The sequence below is a fragment of the Engystomops pustulosus genome, unplaced genomic scaffold, assembly GCF_040894005.1.
Source record: "Engystomops pustulosus unplaced genomic scaffold, aEngPut4.maternal MAT_SCAFFOLD_174, whole genome shotgun sequence".
In the NCBI taxonomy this organism is placed as follows: domain Eukaryota; kingdom Metazoa; phylum Chordata; class Amphibia; order Anura; family Leptodactylidae; genus Engystomops; species Engystomops pustulosus.
In genome coordinates this window covers 49,722-65,304 of record NW_027285054.1, presented here as the reverse complement: position 1 = coordinate 65,304, position 15,583 = coordinate 49,722, and the positions used below count along the sequence as shown (strand labels likewise).

At 49.6% G+C, this 15,583-nt stretch overlaps 1 protein-coding gene across 1 annotated transcript in view; it reads left to right on the top strand.

The window, feature by feature from the left end:
- LOC140108725 (uncharacterized) overlaps positions 1-4,231 on the top strand; it is an 88,092-nt gene extending 83,861 nt beyond the window's left edge. The window contains exon 7 of the mRNA XM_072131918.1: positions 4,072-4,231. Coding sequence (XP_071988019.1) covers positions 4,072-4,183 — 112 coding nt within the window. The 3' untranslated portion in view covers positions 4,184-4,231. The remainder of the gene's footprint in view (positions 1-4,071) is intronic.
- Positions 4,232-15,583: the final 11,352 nt, after the last annotated feature.

Here is a 15,583-nt window from a genome sequence, read left to right as displayed (position 1 = left end):
CTCCTGTGCAGTCTGTACTATGTGCAGTGTCCTCCCTCCTGTGCAGTCTGTACTATGTGCAGTGACCTCCCTCCTGTGCAGTCTGTACTATGTGCAGTGTCCTCCCTCCTGTGCACTCTGTACTATTTGCAGTGTCCTCCCTCCTGTGTAGTCTGTACTATGTGCAGTGTCCTCCCTCCTGTGCAGTCTGTACTATGTGCAGTGTCCTCCCTCCTGTGCAGTCTGTACTATGTGTAGTGTCCTCCCTCCTGTGCAGTCTGTACTATGTGCAGTGTCCTCCCTCCTGTGCAGTCTGTACTATTTGCAGTGTCCTCCCTCCTGTGCAGTCTGTACTGTGTGCAGTGTCCTCCCTCCTGTGCAGTCTGTACTATGTGCAGTGTCCTCCCTCCTGTGCAGTCTGTACTATGTACAGTGTCCTCCCCTCCTGTGCAGTCTGTACTATGTGCAGTGTCCTCCCTCCTGTGCAGTCTGTACTATGTGCAGTGTCCTTCCTCCTGTGCAGTCTGTACTATGTGCAGTGTCCTCCCCTCCTGTGCAGTCTGTACTATGTGGAGTGTCCTCCCTCCTGTGCAGTCTGTACTATGTGCAGTGTCCTCCTCCTGTGCAGTCTGTACTATGTGTAGTGTCCTCCCTCCTGTGCAGTCTATATTATGTGCAGTGTCCTCCTCCTGGGCAGTCTGTACTATGTGCAGTGTCCTCCCTCCTGTGCAGTCTGTACTATGTGCAGTGTCCTCCCTCCTGGGCAGTCTGTACTATGTGCAGTGTCCTCCCTCCTGTGCAGTCTGTACTATGTGCTGTGTCTTCCCTCCTGTGCAGTCTGTACTATGTGCAGTGTCCTCCCTCCTGTGCAGTCTGTACTATGTGTAGTGTCCTCCCTCCTGTGCAGTCTGTACTATGTGCAGTGCCCTCCCTCCTTTGCAGTCTGTACTATGTGCAGTGTCCTCTCTCCTGTGCAGTCTGTACTATGTGCAGTGTCCTCCCTCCTGTGCAGTCTGTACTATGTGCAGTGTCCTCCCTCCTGTGCAGTCTGTACTATGTGCAGTGTCCTTCCTCCTGTGCAGTCTGTACTATGTGCATTGTCCTCCCTCCTGTGCAGTCTGTACTACGTGCAGTGTCCTCCCTCCTGTGCAGCCTGTACTACGTGCAGGGTCCTCTTTCCTGTGCAGTCTGTACTATGTGCAGTGTCCTCCCTCCTGTGCAGTCTGTACTATGTGCAGTGTCCTCCCTCCTGTGCAGTCTGTACTATGTGCAGTATCCTCCCTCCTGTGCAGCCTGTACTATGTGCAGTGTCCTCCCTCCTGTGCAGTCTGTACTATGTGCAGTGTCCTCCCTCCTGTGCAGTCTGTACTATGTGCAGTGTCCTCCCTCCTGTGCAGTCTGTACTATGTGCAGTGTCCTCACTCATGTGCAGTCTGTACTATGTGCAGTGTCCTCCCTCCTGTGCAGTCTGTACTTTGTGCAGTGTCCTCCCCCCTGTGCAGTCTGTACTATGAGCAGTGTCCTCCCTCCTGTGCAGTCTGTACTACGTGCAGGGTCCTCTTTCCTGTGCAGTATGTACTATGTGCAGTGCCCTGCCTCCTGTGCAGTCTGTACTATGTGCAGTGTCCTCCCTCCTGTGCAGTCTGTACTATGTGCAGTGTCCTCCCTCCTGTGCAGTCTGTACTATGTGCAGTGTCCTCCCTCCTGTGCAGTCTGTACTATGTGCAGTGTCCTCCCTCCTGTGCAGTCTGTACTATGTGCAGTGTCCTCCCTCCTGTGCAGCCTGTACTACGTGCAGTGTCCTCCCTCCTGTGCAGTCTGTACTACGTGCTGGGTCCTCTTTCCTGTGCAGTCTGTACTACGTGCAGTGTCCTCCCTCCTGTGCAGTCTGTACTATGTGCAGTGTCCTCCCTCCTGTGCACTCTGTACTATGTGCAGTGTCCTCCCTCCTGTGCAGCCTGTACTATGTGCCGTGTCCTCCTCCTGTGCAGTCTGTACTATGTGCAATGTCCTCCCTCCTGTGCAGTCTGTACTATGTGCAGTGTCCTCCCTCCTGTGCAGTCTGTACTATGTGCAGTGTCCTCCCTCCTGTGCAGTCTGTACTATGTGCAGTGTCCTCACTCATGTGCAGTCTGTACTATGTGCAGTGTCCTCCCTCCTGTGCAGTCTGTACTTTGTGCAGTGTCCTCCCTCCTGTGCAGTCTGTACTATGAGCAGTGTCCTCCCTCCTGTGCAGTCTGTACTATGTGCAGTGTCCTCCCTCCTGTGCAGTCTGTACTTTGTGCAGTGTCCTCCCTCCTGTGCAGTCTGTACTATGAGCAGTGTCCTCCCTCCTGTGCAGTCTGTACTACGTGCAGGGTCCTCTTTCCTGTGCAGTATGTACTATGTGCAGTGCCCTCCCTCCTGTGCAGTCTGTACTATGTGCAGTGTCCTCCCTCCTGTGCAGTCTGTACTATGTGCAGTGTCCTCCCTCCTGTGCAGTCTGTACTATGTGCAGTGTCCTCCCTCCTGTGCAGTCTGTACTTTGTGCAGTGTCCTCCCTCCTGTGCAGTCTGTACTATGTGCAGTGTCCTCCCTCCTGTGCAGCCTGTACTATGTGCAGTGTCCTCCCTCCTGTGCAGTCTGTACTACGTGCAGGGTCCTCTTTCCTGTGCAGTCTGTACTACGTGCAGTGTCCTCCCTCCTGTGCAGTCTGTACTATGTGCAGTGTCCCCCCTCCTGTGCACTCTGTACTATGTGCAGTGTCCTCCCTCCTGTGCAGCTTGTACTATGTGCCGTGTCCTCCTCCTGTGCAGTCTGTACTATGTGCAATGTCCTCCCTCCTGTGCAGTCTGTACTATGTGCAGTGTCCTCCCTCCTGTGCAGTCTGTACTATGTGCAGTGTCCTCCCTCCTGTGCAGTCTGTACTATGTGCAGTGTCCTCCCTCCTGTGCAGTCTGTACTATGTGCAGTGTCCTCCCTCCTGTGCAGTCTGTACTATGTGCAGTCTGTACTATGTGCAGTGTCCTCCCTCCTGTGCAGTCTGTACTATGTGCAGTGTCCTCCTCCTGTGCAGTCTGTACTATGTGCAGTGTCCCTCCTCCTGTGCAGTCTGTACTATGTGCACTGTCCTCCCACCTGTGCAGTCTGTACTATGTGCAGTGTCCTCCCTCCTGTGCAGTCTGTACTATGTGCAGTGTCTTCCCTCCTGTGCACTCTGTACTATGTGCAGTGTCCTCCCTCCTGTGCAGTCTGTACTATGTGCAGTCTCCTCCCTCCTGTGCAGTCTGTACTATGTGCAGTATCCTCCCTCCTGTGCAGTCTGTACTATGTGCAGTCTCCTCCCTCCTGTGCAGTCTGTACTATGTGCAGTCTCCTCCCTCCTGTGCAGTCTGTACTATGTGCAGTCTCCTCCCTCCTGTGCAGTCTGTACTATGTGCAGTCTCCTCCCTCCTGTGCAGTCTGTACTATGTGCAGTATCCTCCCTCCTGTGCAGTCTGTACTATGTGCAGTGTCCTCCCTCCTGTGCAGTCTGTACTATGTGCAGTATCCTCCCTCCTGTGCAGTCTGTACAATGTGCAGTGTCCTCCCTCCTGTGCACTCTGTACTATGTGCAGTCTCCTCCCTCCTGTGCAGTCTGTACTATGTGCAGTATCCTCCCTCCTGTGCAGTCTGTACTATGTGCAGTGTCCTCCCTGCAGTGCAGGGTGACGTAACTTACTGAATACTGGTGCAGGGTCTTCCATTATCTGGCTCCGCCTCTGCTGCTCTGGAAGTTTCACCCTCTCTTTTTTTGGTGCACCTTTACTATACGGCGTGGCACAGTTCTGCTGAGTCGCAGTAATAAATTTGGCGCATGTTCCGGCTGAGCAGTAACAGCCCCTCTAGGTGCAGATTATTCTTCCTGGACACAGACACTTTATATAAATACATCAAATTCTGCAGCGTTTCTTCTGGGGGAGACTTACCTGCAGTCATCTGCTGTCTCCGTGTTGTGGGTGTGTATCAGGGCAGGATACTGTGGTCTCCACCCCTCTGTCAGGTGGGGGTATATACAATGTGGGGGCAGTTTCCTAATACGTTGTCTCTTCTATATTTCTCTCTCCTTTCCAGGAATATCCCAGAAGACTCCGCAGATTTGTGTGTGAAGCTCGGGGAGAGACTGTCTCCAGAATCCTGCTCCTCTCAGCTGCCCAGGATATGTCAGAGACCAGAGGGCAAATGAGGATGTATTATCATATTATCAGCACGTGGGGCATCAGCCACGGGAACAGGGGGGGGTGGCATTGTCATCTAAAATAAAACTATACATATACATGTATCCAGACCATCATCCAATATGATATATAGCGGGCACAATGTGCTGTGAGGGGTGTATATGATATATGTGGGGAGCACAGTGTGGTCAGTTGTGCTGTGAGGGGTATATATGATATATGTGAGGGACAAAGTGTGGTCAGTTGTGGTGTGAGGGGTATATATGATATATGTGGGGGGCACAGTGTGGTCAGTTGTGCTGTGAGGGGTATATATGATATATGTGAGGGACAAAGTGTGGTCAGTTGTGGTGTGAGGGGTATATATGATATATGTGGGGGCACAGTGTGGTCAGTTGCGATGTGAGGGGTATATATGATATATGTGGGGGTAAAGTGTGATCAGTTGTGGTGTGAGGGGTATATATGATATATGTGGGGGCACAGTGTGGTCAGTTGTGGAGTAAGGGGTATATATGATATATGTGGGGGCACAGTGTGGTCAGTTGTGGTGTGAGGAGTATATATGATATATGTGGGGGCACAGTGTGGTCAGTTGTGGTGTGAGGGGTATATATGATATATGTGGGGGCACAGTGTGGTCAGTTGTGGTGTGAGGGGTATATATGATATATGTGGGGGCACAGTGTAGTCAGTTGTGGTGTGAGGAGTATATATGATATATGTGGGGGCACAGTGTGTACAGTTGTGGTGTGAGAGGTATATATGATATATGTGGGGGTACAGTGTGGTCAGTTGTGGTGTGAGGGGTCTATATGATATATGTTAGGGCACAGTGTGGTCAGTTGTGGTGTGAGGGGGTATATATGATATATGTGGGGGCACAGTGTGGTCAGTTGTGGTGTGGGGTATATATATGATATATGTGGGGGCACAGTGTGGTCTGTTGTGGTGTGAGGGGTATATATGATATATGTGAGGGTACAGTGTGGTCAGTTGTGGTGTGAGGGGTATATATGATATATGTGGTTGTACAGTGTGGTCAGTTGTGGTGTGAGGGGTATATATGATATATGTGGGGGCACAGTGTGGTCAGTTGTGGTGTGAGGGGTATATGTGATATATGTGGGGGCACAGTGTGGTCAGTTGTGGTGTGAGGGGTATATATGATATATGTGGGGGTACAGTGTGGTTAGTTGTAGTGTGAGGGGTATATATGATATATGTGGGGGCACAGTGTGGTCAGTTGTGCTGTGAGGGTATATATGATATATGTGAGTAGCACAGTGTGGGCAGTAGTGGTGTGAGGGGTATATATGATATATGTGGGGGCACAGTGTGGTCAGTTGTGGTGTGAGGGGTATAAATGATATATGTGGGGGCACAGTATGGTCAGTAGTGGTGTGAGGGGTATATATGATACATGTGGGGGTACAGTGTGGTCACTTGTGGTGTGAGGGGTATATATGATACATGTGGGGGTACAGTGTGGTCACTTGTGGTGTGAGGGGTATATATGATATATGTGGGGGTACAGTGTGGTCAGTTGTGGTGTGAGGGGTATATATGATATATGTGGGTGTACAGTGTGGTCAGTTGTGTGAGGGGTATATATGATATATGTGGGTGTACAGTGTGGTGAGTTGTGGTGTGAGGGGTATATATGATATATGTGGGGGTACAGTGTGGTCACTTGTGGTGTGAGTGGTTTATATGATATATGTGGGTGTACAGTGTGGTCACTTGTGGTGTGAGGGGTATATATGATATATGTGGGGGTACAGTGTGGTCACTTGTGGTGTGAGGGGTATATATGATATATGTGGGGTACAGTGTGGTGAGTTGTGGTGTGATGGGTATATATGATATATGTGGGGTACAGTGTGGTGAGTTGTGGTGTGATGGGTATATATGATATATGTGGGGGTGCAGTGTTGTCAGTTGTGGTGTGAGGGGTATATATGATATATGTAGGGGCACAGTGTGGTCAGTTGTGGTGTGAGGGTATATATGATATATGTGGGGGCACAGTGTGGTCAGTTGTGGTGTGAGGGGTATATGATATATGTGGGGGCATAGTGTGATCAGTTGTGGTGTGAGGGGTATATATGATATATGTGGGGGCACAGTGTGGTCAGTTGTGGTGTGAAGGTTATATATGATATATGTGGGGGCAAAGTGTGGTCAGTTGTGGTGTGAGGAGTATATATGATATATGTGGGTGCAAAGTGTGGTCAGTTGTGGTGTGAAGAGTATATATGATGAATGTGGGGGCACAGTGTGGTCAGTTGTGTTGTGAGGTATATATATGATATATGTGGGTGGACAGTGTGGTAGTTGGGGTATGAGGGGTATATATGATATATGTGGGGGCACAGTGTGGGCAGTTGTGGTGTGAGGGGTATATATGATATATGTGGGGGTACAGTGTGGTCTGTTGTGGTGTGAGGGGTATATATGATATATGTGGGCACAGTGTGGTCAGTTGTGGTGTGAGGGGTATATATGATATAAGTGGGAGTACAGTGTGATCAGTTGTGGTGTGAGGGGTATATATGATATATGTGGGGACACAGTGTGGTCAGTTGTGGTGTGAGGGGTATATATGATATATGTGGGGGTACAGTGTGGTAGTTGGGGAGTGAGGGGTATATATATATGTGGGGGCACAGTGTGGTCAGTTGTGGTGTGAGGGCTATATATGATTTATGTGGGGTACAGTGTGGTCAGTTGTGGTTTGAGGGGTATATATGATATATGTGGGGGTACAGTGTGGTCAGTTGTGGTGTGAGGGGTATATATGATTTATGTGGGGAACAGAGTGGTAGTTGGGGTGTAAGGGGTATATATGATATATGTGGGGGCACAGTGTGGTCAGTTGTGGTTTGAGGGCTATATATGATTTATGTGGGGGCACAGTGTGGTCAGTTGTGGTGTGAGGGGTATATATGATATATGTGGGGGTACAATGTGGTCAGTTGTGGTGTGAGGGGTATATATGATATATGTGGGTGTACAGTGTGGTCAGTTGTGGTGTGAGGGGTATATATGATATATGTGGGTGTATAGTGTGGTCAGTTGTGGTGTTAGGAGTATATATGATATATGTGGGGTACAGTGTGGTCAGTTGTGGTGTGAGGGGTATATATGATATATGTGGGGGTACAGTTTGGTCAGTTGTGGTGTGAGGGGTATATATGATATATGTGGGGTACAGAGTGGTAGTTGTGGTGTGAGGGGTATATCTGATATATGTGGGGACACAGTGTGGTCAGTTGTGGTTTGAGGGCTATATATGATTTATGTAGGGGCACAATGTGGTCAGTTGTGGTGTGAGGGGTATATATGATATATATGGGGGTACAGTGTGGTCAGTTGTGGTGTGAGGGCTATATATGATATATGTTTGGGTACAGTGTGGTCAGTTGTGGTGTGAGGGGTATATATGATATATGTAGGGGCACAGTGTGGTCAGTTGTGGTGTGAGGGGTATATATGATATATGTGGGGGCACAGTGTGTACAGTTGTGGTGTGAGGGGGTATATATGATATATGTGGGGGGCACAGTGTGGTCAGTTGTGCTGTGAGGATATATATGATATATGTGAGGAGCACAGTGTGGGCAGTAGTGGTGTGAGGGTTATATATGATATATGTGGGGGCACAGTGTGGTCAGTTGTGTGTGAGGGGTATAAATGATATATGTGGGGGCACAGTGTGATCAGTTGTGGTGTGACGGGAATATATGATATATGTGGGGGCACAGTGTGGTCAGTTGTGGTGTGAGGGGTATGTATGTTATATGTGGGGGTACAGTGTGGTCAGTTGTGGTGTGAGGGCTATATATGATATATGTGGAGGCACAGTGTGGTCAGTTGTGGTGTGAGGGGTATATATGATATATGTGGAGGCACAGTGTGGATAGTTGTGGTGTGAGGCGTATTTATGATATATGTGGGGGCACAGTGTGGTCAGTTGTGGTGTGAGGGTTATATATGATATATGTGGGGGCACAGTGTGGTCAGTTGTGTGTGAGGGGTATAAATGATATATGTGGGGGCACAGTGTGATCAGTTGTGGTGTGACGGGAATATATGATATATGTGGGGGCACAGTGTGGTCAGTTGTGGTGTGAGGGGTATGTATGTTATATGTGGGGGTACAGTGTGGTCAGTTGTGGTGTGAGGGCTATATATGATATATGTGGAGGCACAGTGTGGTCAGTTGTGGTGTGAGAGATATATATGATATATGTGGAGGCACAGTGTGGTCAGTTGTGGTGTGAGGCGTATTTATGATATATGTGGTGGCACAGTGTGGTCAGTTGTGGTGTGAGGCGTATTTATGATATATGTGGTGGCACAGTGTCCTACGTTGTGGTTTGCACGTTGCGCTCCTCCTCGCATGTTCTGCTCCCCATACATTCTGCTCCTTGTTCTTCCTCCTCTCATGTTTTGCTCCTCACATGTTTTGCTCCATGCTCCTCCTCCCCGCACGTTCTGTTCCTCCTTGTACGTTCTGCTTCTCGTAGTTTCTTCTCCTTGTTCCTCCTCCTCCTCACACGTTCTGCTCCTTGTTCCTCCTCCTCAGACAGTGACACATGATCTGTATCCTCGGCTTTGCTTCTCTCTTGGCAGCAGAAATATTTACCTAGAACATTCTGTAACTCCCATCGTCGTCATCATTGGAGAAGACAAACCCGTTTCAGCAGCTGCTTCACCTCCAGCAGAGGAGATGTCTGAGGTCCATCCTGATATTACACATCTCCTCAGTGTCAGGTCCCGTCCTGGGCTGTGACGTCACCCATAAAAGTTACTGATCAGGTTCTCCTGGATCACACACAGAAGGTCCATCAAGTCCGACCTATAAGAAGCCTTTTTCCTGCAGTTTGTTTCCGTTTCTGTTGTGAATTTTCTGCAGCAGAGAAGTTGCTTCAATGTGACGGTGGGGGAAGATGTAAAGGGGCAATGAAGAAAGAGGAGACTCCGAGCTTTATCACACGTCATGAAGGATATAAGAGGACGCCGAGGAGTCACACGTCATAAAGGATATAAGAGGAGGCGGAGGAGTCACACGTCATGAAGGATATGAGAGGACGCGGAGGAGTCACACGTCATGAAGGATATAAGAGGAGGCGGAGGAGTCACACGTCATGAAGGATATGAGAGGACGCGGAGGAGTCACACGTCATGAAGGATATAAGAGGACGCGGAGGAGTCACACGTCATGAAGGATATAAGAGGACGCCGAGGAGTCACACGTCATGAAGGATATGAGAGGACGCGGAGGAGTCACACGTCATGAAGGATATAAGAGGACGCCGAGGAGTCACACGTCATGAAGGATATAAGAGGACGCGGAGGAGTCACACGTCATGAAGGATATAAGAGGACGCCGAGGAGTCACACGTCATGAAGGATATAAGAGGACGCCGAGGAGTCACACGTCATGAAGGATATGAGAGGACGCGGAGGAGTCACACGTCATGAAGGATATAAAAGGACGCGGAGGATTCACACGTCATGAAGGATATAGGAGGACGCGGAGGAGTCACACGTCATGAAGGATATAAGAGGAGGCGGAAGAGTCACACGTCATGAAGGATATAAGAGGACGCCGAGGAGTCACACGTCATGAAGGATATAAGAGGACGCAGAGGAGTCACACGTCATGAAGGATATAAGAGGACGCGGAGGAGTCACACGTCATGAAGGATATAAGAGGACGCGGAGGAGTCACACGTCATGAAGGATATAAGAGGACGCCGAGGAGTCACACGTCATGAAGGACATAAGAGGACGCCGAGGAGTCACACGTCATGAAGGATATAAGAGGACGCCGAGGAGTCACACGTCATGAAGGATATAAGAGGACGCCGAGGAGTCACACGTCATGAAGGATATAAGAGGAGGCGGAGGAGTCACACGTCATGAAGGATATAAGAGGACGCGGAGGAGTCACACGTCATGAAGGATATAAGAGGACGCCGAGGAGTCACACGTCATGAAGGATATAAGAGGACGCGGAGGAGTCACACGTCATGAAGGATATAAGAGGACGCGGAGGAGTCACACGTCATGAAGGATATAAGAGGACGCGGAGGAGTCACACGTCATGAAGGATATAAGAGGACGCCGAGGAGTCGCACGTCATGAAGGATATAAGAGGACGCGGAGGAGTCACACGTCATGAAGAATATAAGAGGACGCGGAGGAGTCGCACGTCATGAAGGATATGAGAGGACGCGGAGGAGTCACACGTCATGAAGGATATAAGAGGACGCCGAGGAGTCACACGTCATGAAGGATATAAGAGGTCGCGGAGGAGTCGCACGTCATGAAGGATATAAGAGGAGGTGGAGGAGTCACACGTCATGAAGGATATAAGAGGACGCCGAGGAGTCACACGTCATGAAGGATATAAGAGGACGCGGAGGAGTCACACGTCATGAAGGATATAAGAGGACGCGGAGGAGTCACACGTCATGAAGGATATAAGAGGACGCGGAGGAGTCACACGTCATGAAGGATATAAGAGGAGGCGGAGGAGTCACACGTCATGAAGGATATAAGAGGACGCCGAGGAGTCACACGTCATGAAGGATATAAGAGGACGCCGAGGAGTCACACGTCATGAAGGATATAAGAGGACGCCGAGGAGTCACACGTCATGAAGGATATAAGAGGAGGCGGAGGAGTCACACGTCATGAAGGATATAAGAGGACGCGGAGGAGTCACACGTCATGAAGGATATAAGAGGACGCCGAGGAGTCACACGTCATGAAGGATATAAGAGGACGCGGAGGAGTCACACGTCATGAAGGATATAAGAGGACGCGGAGGAGTCACACGTCATGAAGGATATAAGAGGACGCGGAGGAGTCACACGTCATGAAGGATATAAGAGGAGGCGGAGGAGTCACACGTCATGAAGGATATAAGAGGACGCGGAGGAGTCACACGTCATGAAGGATATAAGAGGACGCGGAGGAGTCACACGTCATGAAGGATATAAGAGGACGCCGAGGAGTCGCACGTCATGAAGGATATAAGAGGACGCGGAGGAGTCGCACGTCATGAAGGATATAAGAGGACGCGGAGGAGTCGCACGTCATGAAGGATATGAGAGGACGCGGAGGAGTCACACGTCATGAAGGATATAAGAGGACGCCGAGGAGTCACACGTCATGAAGGATATAAGAGGTCGCGGAGGAGTCGCACGTCATGAAGGATATAAGAGGAGGCGGAGGAGTCGCACGTCATGAAGGATATAAGAGGACGCCGAGGAGTCACACGTCATGAAGGATATAAGAGGACGGGGAGGAGTCACACGTCATGAAGGATATAAGAGGACGCGGAGGAGTCACACGTCATGAAGGATATAAGAGGACGCGGAGGAGTCACACGTCATGAAGGATATAAGAGGACGCGGAGGAGTCACACGTCATGAAGGATATAAGAGGACGCGGAGGAGTCACACGTCATGAAGGATATAAGAGGAGGCGGAGGAGTCACACGTCATGAAGGATATAAGAGGAGGCGGAGGAGTCACACGTCATGAAGGATATAAGAGGAGGCGGAGGAGTCACACGTCATGAAGGATATAAGAGGACGCGGAGGAGTCACACGTCATGAAGGATATAAGAGGAGGCGGAGGAGTCACACGTCATGAAGGATATAAGAGGAGGCGGAGGAGTCACACGTCATGAAGGATATAAGAGGACGCGGAGGAGTCACACGTCATGAAGGATATAAGAGGACGAGGAGGAGTCACACGTCATGAAGGATATAAGAGGACGCGGAGGAGTCACACGTCATGAAGGATATAAGAGGACGCGGAGGAGTCACACGTCATGAAGGATATAAGAGGAGGCGGAGGAGTCACACGTCATGAAGGATATAAGAGGACGCCGAGGAGTCACACGTCATGAAGGATATAAGAGGACGCCGAGGAGTCACATGTCATGAAGGATATTAGAGGACGCCGAGGAGTCACACGTCATGAAGGATATAAGAGGACGCGGAGGAGTCACACTTCATGAAGGATATAAGAGGACGCGGAGGAGTCACACGTCATTAAGGATATAAGAGGACGCCGAGGAGTCACACGTCATGAAGGATATAAGAGGACGCGGAGGAGTCACACGTCATGAAGGATATAAGAGGACGCCGAGGAGTCACACGTCATGAAGGATATAAGAGGACGCGGAGGAGTCACACGTCATGAAGGATATAAGAGGACGCGGAGGAGTCACACGTCATGAAGGATATAAGAGGAGGCGGAGGAGTCACACGTCATGAAGGATATAAGAGGACGCGGAGGAGTCACACGTCATGAAGGATATAAGAGGAGGCGGAGGAGTCACACGTCATGAAGGATATAAGAGGACGCGGAGAAGTCACACGTCATGAAGGATATAAGAGGATGCGGAGGAGTCACACGTCATGAAGGATATAAGAGGAGGCGGAGGAGTCACACGTCATGAAGGATATAAGAGGACGCGGAGGAGTCACACGTCATGAAGGATATAAGAGGACGCGGAGGAGTCACACGTCATGAAGGATATAAGAGGACGTGGAGGAGTCACACGTCATGAAGGATATAAGAGGACGCGGAGGAGTCACACGTCATGAAGGATATAAGAGGACGCGGAGGAGTCACACGTCTATTGTAGATTATTCTATTTTGTGTGAAATCTCAGCAGGTCCCGTATAGACAATGTGATCTCCATGGACTGTAGGGACCTGTAGACCATAAAAACCCAGGCTCTTCAGCTGGGAATGTGCCATCCCCTCAAAATAATCTGATATTGAAGGACAAGGACCATTACATTGTTGTGGGTATGTGGGGGGGGGGGGCACAGCATTTATTTTTTGGAAAAACCTTAGTTAATTAAATAAAACATTTAAAAGTGCAAAACTGTTAAAAACAAGAAAAACAATTCTTCAGAGAAAAAACCTTTGCCCTAAATGGCGGCTGCTGGACAGCACACGTCATGTCGGGCCCTTCCCTCTGCCTACGGGCAGGTGAAATCCGCCAATGCCATAACATCGGAAAACACCCAGAAAAACCTGAAAAGAGACATATCCTGAGGACAGGTGGGGGGGAGGGGAAGACTTCTCGCCGCTTGGTCCAGAGGCAGAAGGAAAGAGGACCCTCCGCCTCACGTGCCCCCAATACTTTTCATACCATGGGGCGGGCTCAGCAAGCCGGCCCCCACCTCCTTTAGTTACCGTCCAAAAAAGAGGAGCCAATGGCCTCCTAATGCATCCTTTGGAACTTAAGTAAATCCCCCCTACAGTCCCCGCCCCTTCTCTACGTGATTTGGGGCTAGTGATGACTATAATCAGAGAAGAGTCAGAGTTTGCATCAGAGAAGTCAAGTTTAGAGGCTGCAGAGTGAGTGTCTCATACAGGGCAGGTGTCTGCTGTATTATATCTGCTGCAATAGACCAAGGTATAAAATGTTATCAACGTCAGAATCTTGTGATGCAAACAAAATTTTATTTTATATTTCACATTTTTTTAGGTCTCCCCTATAGTCAGACTGAATGAGAAGGTGAGTGCAGACTTCTGCTCCGCACTGAACACACAAGAGTTTCCTGTATTTTCATTACTATAATAATTGTAGATTCGCACTGAAGGCATCAAAGCTCCGACTTATCACATATTCTTACCAAACAGTGCGAGACCCCGGAGAATCTCTTATACTCCAGGTCCTTGTGCTGTGGTCACTGCTCTGCACAGTCTCTCATACTCCAGGTCCTTGTGCTGTGGTCACTGCTCTGCACAGTCTCTTATACTCCAGGTCCTTGTGCTGTGGTCACTGCTCTGCACAGTCTCTTATACTCCAGGTCCTTGTGCTGTGATCACTGCTCTGCACAGTCTCTTATACTCCAGGTCCTTGTGCTGTGATCACTGCTCTGCACAGTCTCTTATACTCCAGGTCCTTGTGCTGTGATCACTGCTCTGCACAGTCTCTTATACTCCAGGTCCTTGTGCTGTGATCACTGCTCTGCACAGTCTCTTATACTCCAGGTCCTTGTGCTGTGATCACTGCTCGGCACAGTCTCTTATACTCCAGGTCCTTGTGCTGTGATCACTGCTCTGCACAGTCTCTTATATTCCAGGTCCTTGTGCTGTGATCACTACTCTGCACAGTCTCTTATACCCCAGGTCTTTGTGCTGTGATCACTGCTCTGCACAGTCTCTTATACCCCAGGTCTTTGTGCAGAGCAGTGATCACAGCACAAAGACCTGGGGTATAAGAGACTGTGCAGAGCAGTGATCACAGCACAAAGACCTGGGGTATAAGAGACTGTGCAGAGCAGTGATCACAGCACAGTCTCTTATACTCCGGGTCCTTGTGCTGTGGTCACTGCTCTGCACAGTCTTATATTCCAGGTCCTTGTGCTGTGATCACTGCTCTGCACAGTCTCTTATACTCCAGGTCCTTGTGCTGTGATCACTGCTCTGCACAGTCTCTTATACTCCAGGTCCTTGTGCTGTGATCACTGCTCTGCACAGTCTCTTATACTCCAGGTCCTTGTGCTGTGATCACTGCTCTGCACAGTCTCTTATACTCCAAGTCCTTGTGCTGTGATCACTGCTCTGCACAGTCTCTTATACTCCAGGTCCTTGTGCTGTGATCACTGCTCTGCACAGTCTCTTATACTCCAGGTCCTTGTGCTGTGAACACTGCTCTGCACAGTCTCTTATACTCCAGGTCCTTGTGCTGTGATCACTGCTCTGCACAGTCTCTTATACTCCAGGTCCTTGTGCTGTAATCACTGCTCTGCACAGTCTCTTATATTCCAGGTCCTTGTGCTGTGATCACTGCTCTGCACAGTCTCTTATACCCCAGGTCTTTGTGCTGTGATCACTGCTCTGCACAGTCTCTTATACTCCAGGTCCTTGTGCTGTGGTCACTGCTCTGCACAGTCTCTTATACTCCAGGTCCTTGTGCTGTGGTCACTGCTCTGCACAGTCTCTTATATTCCAGGTCCTTGTGCTGTGGTCACTGCTCTGCACAGTCTCTTATACTCCAGGTCCTTGTGCTGTGATCACTGCTCTGCACAGTCTCTTATACTCCAGGTCCTTGTGCTGTGATCACTGCTCTGCACAGTCTCTTATACTCCAGGTCCTTGTGCTGTGATCACTACTCTGCACAGTCTCTTATATTCCAGGTCCTTGTGCTGTGGTTACTGCTCTGCACAGTCTCTTATATTCCAGGTCCTTGTGCTGTGGTCACTGCTCTGCACAGTCTCTTATGCTCCAGCTCCTTGTGCTGTGGTCACTGCTCTGCACAGTCTCTTATACTCCAGGTCCTTGTGCTGTGGTCACTGCTCTGCACAGTCTCTTATACTCCAGGTCCTTGTGCTGTGATCACTGCTCTGCACAGTCTCTT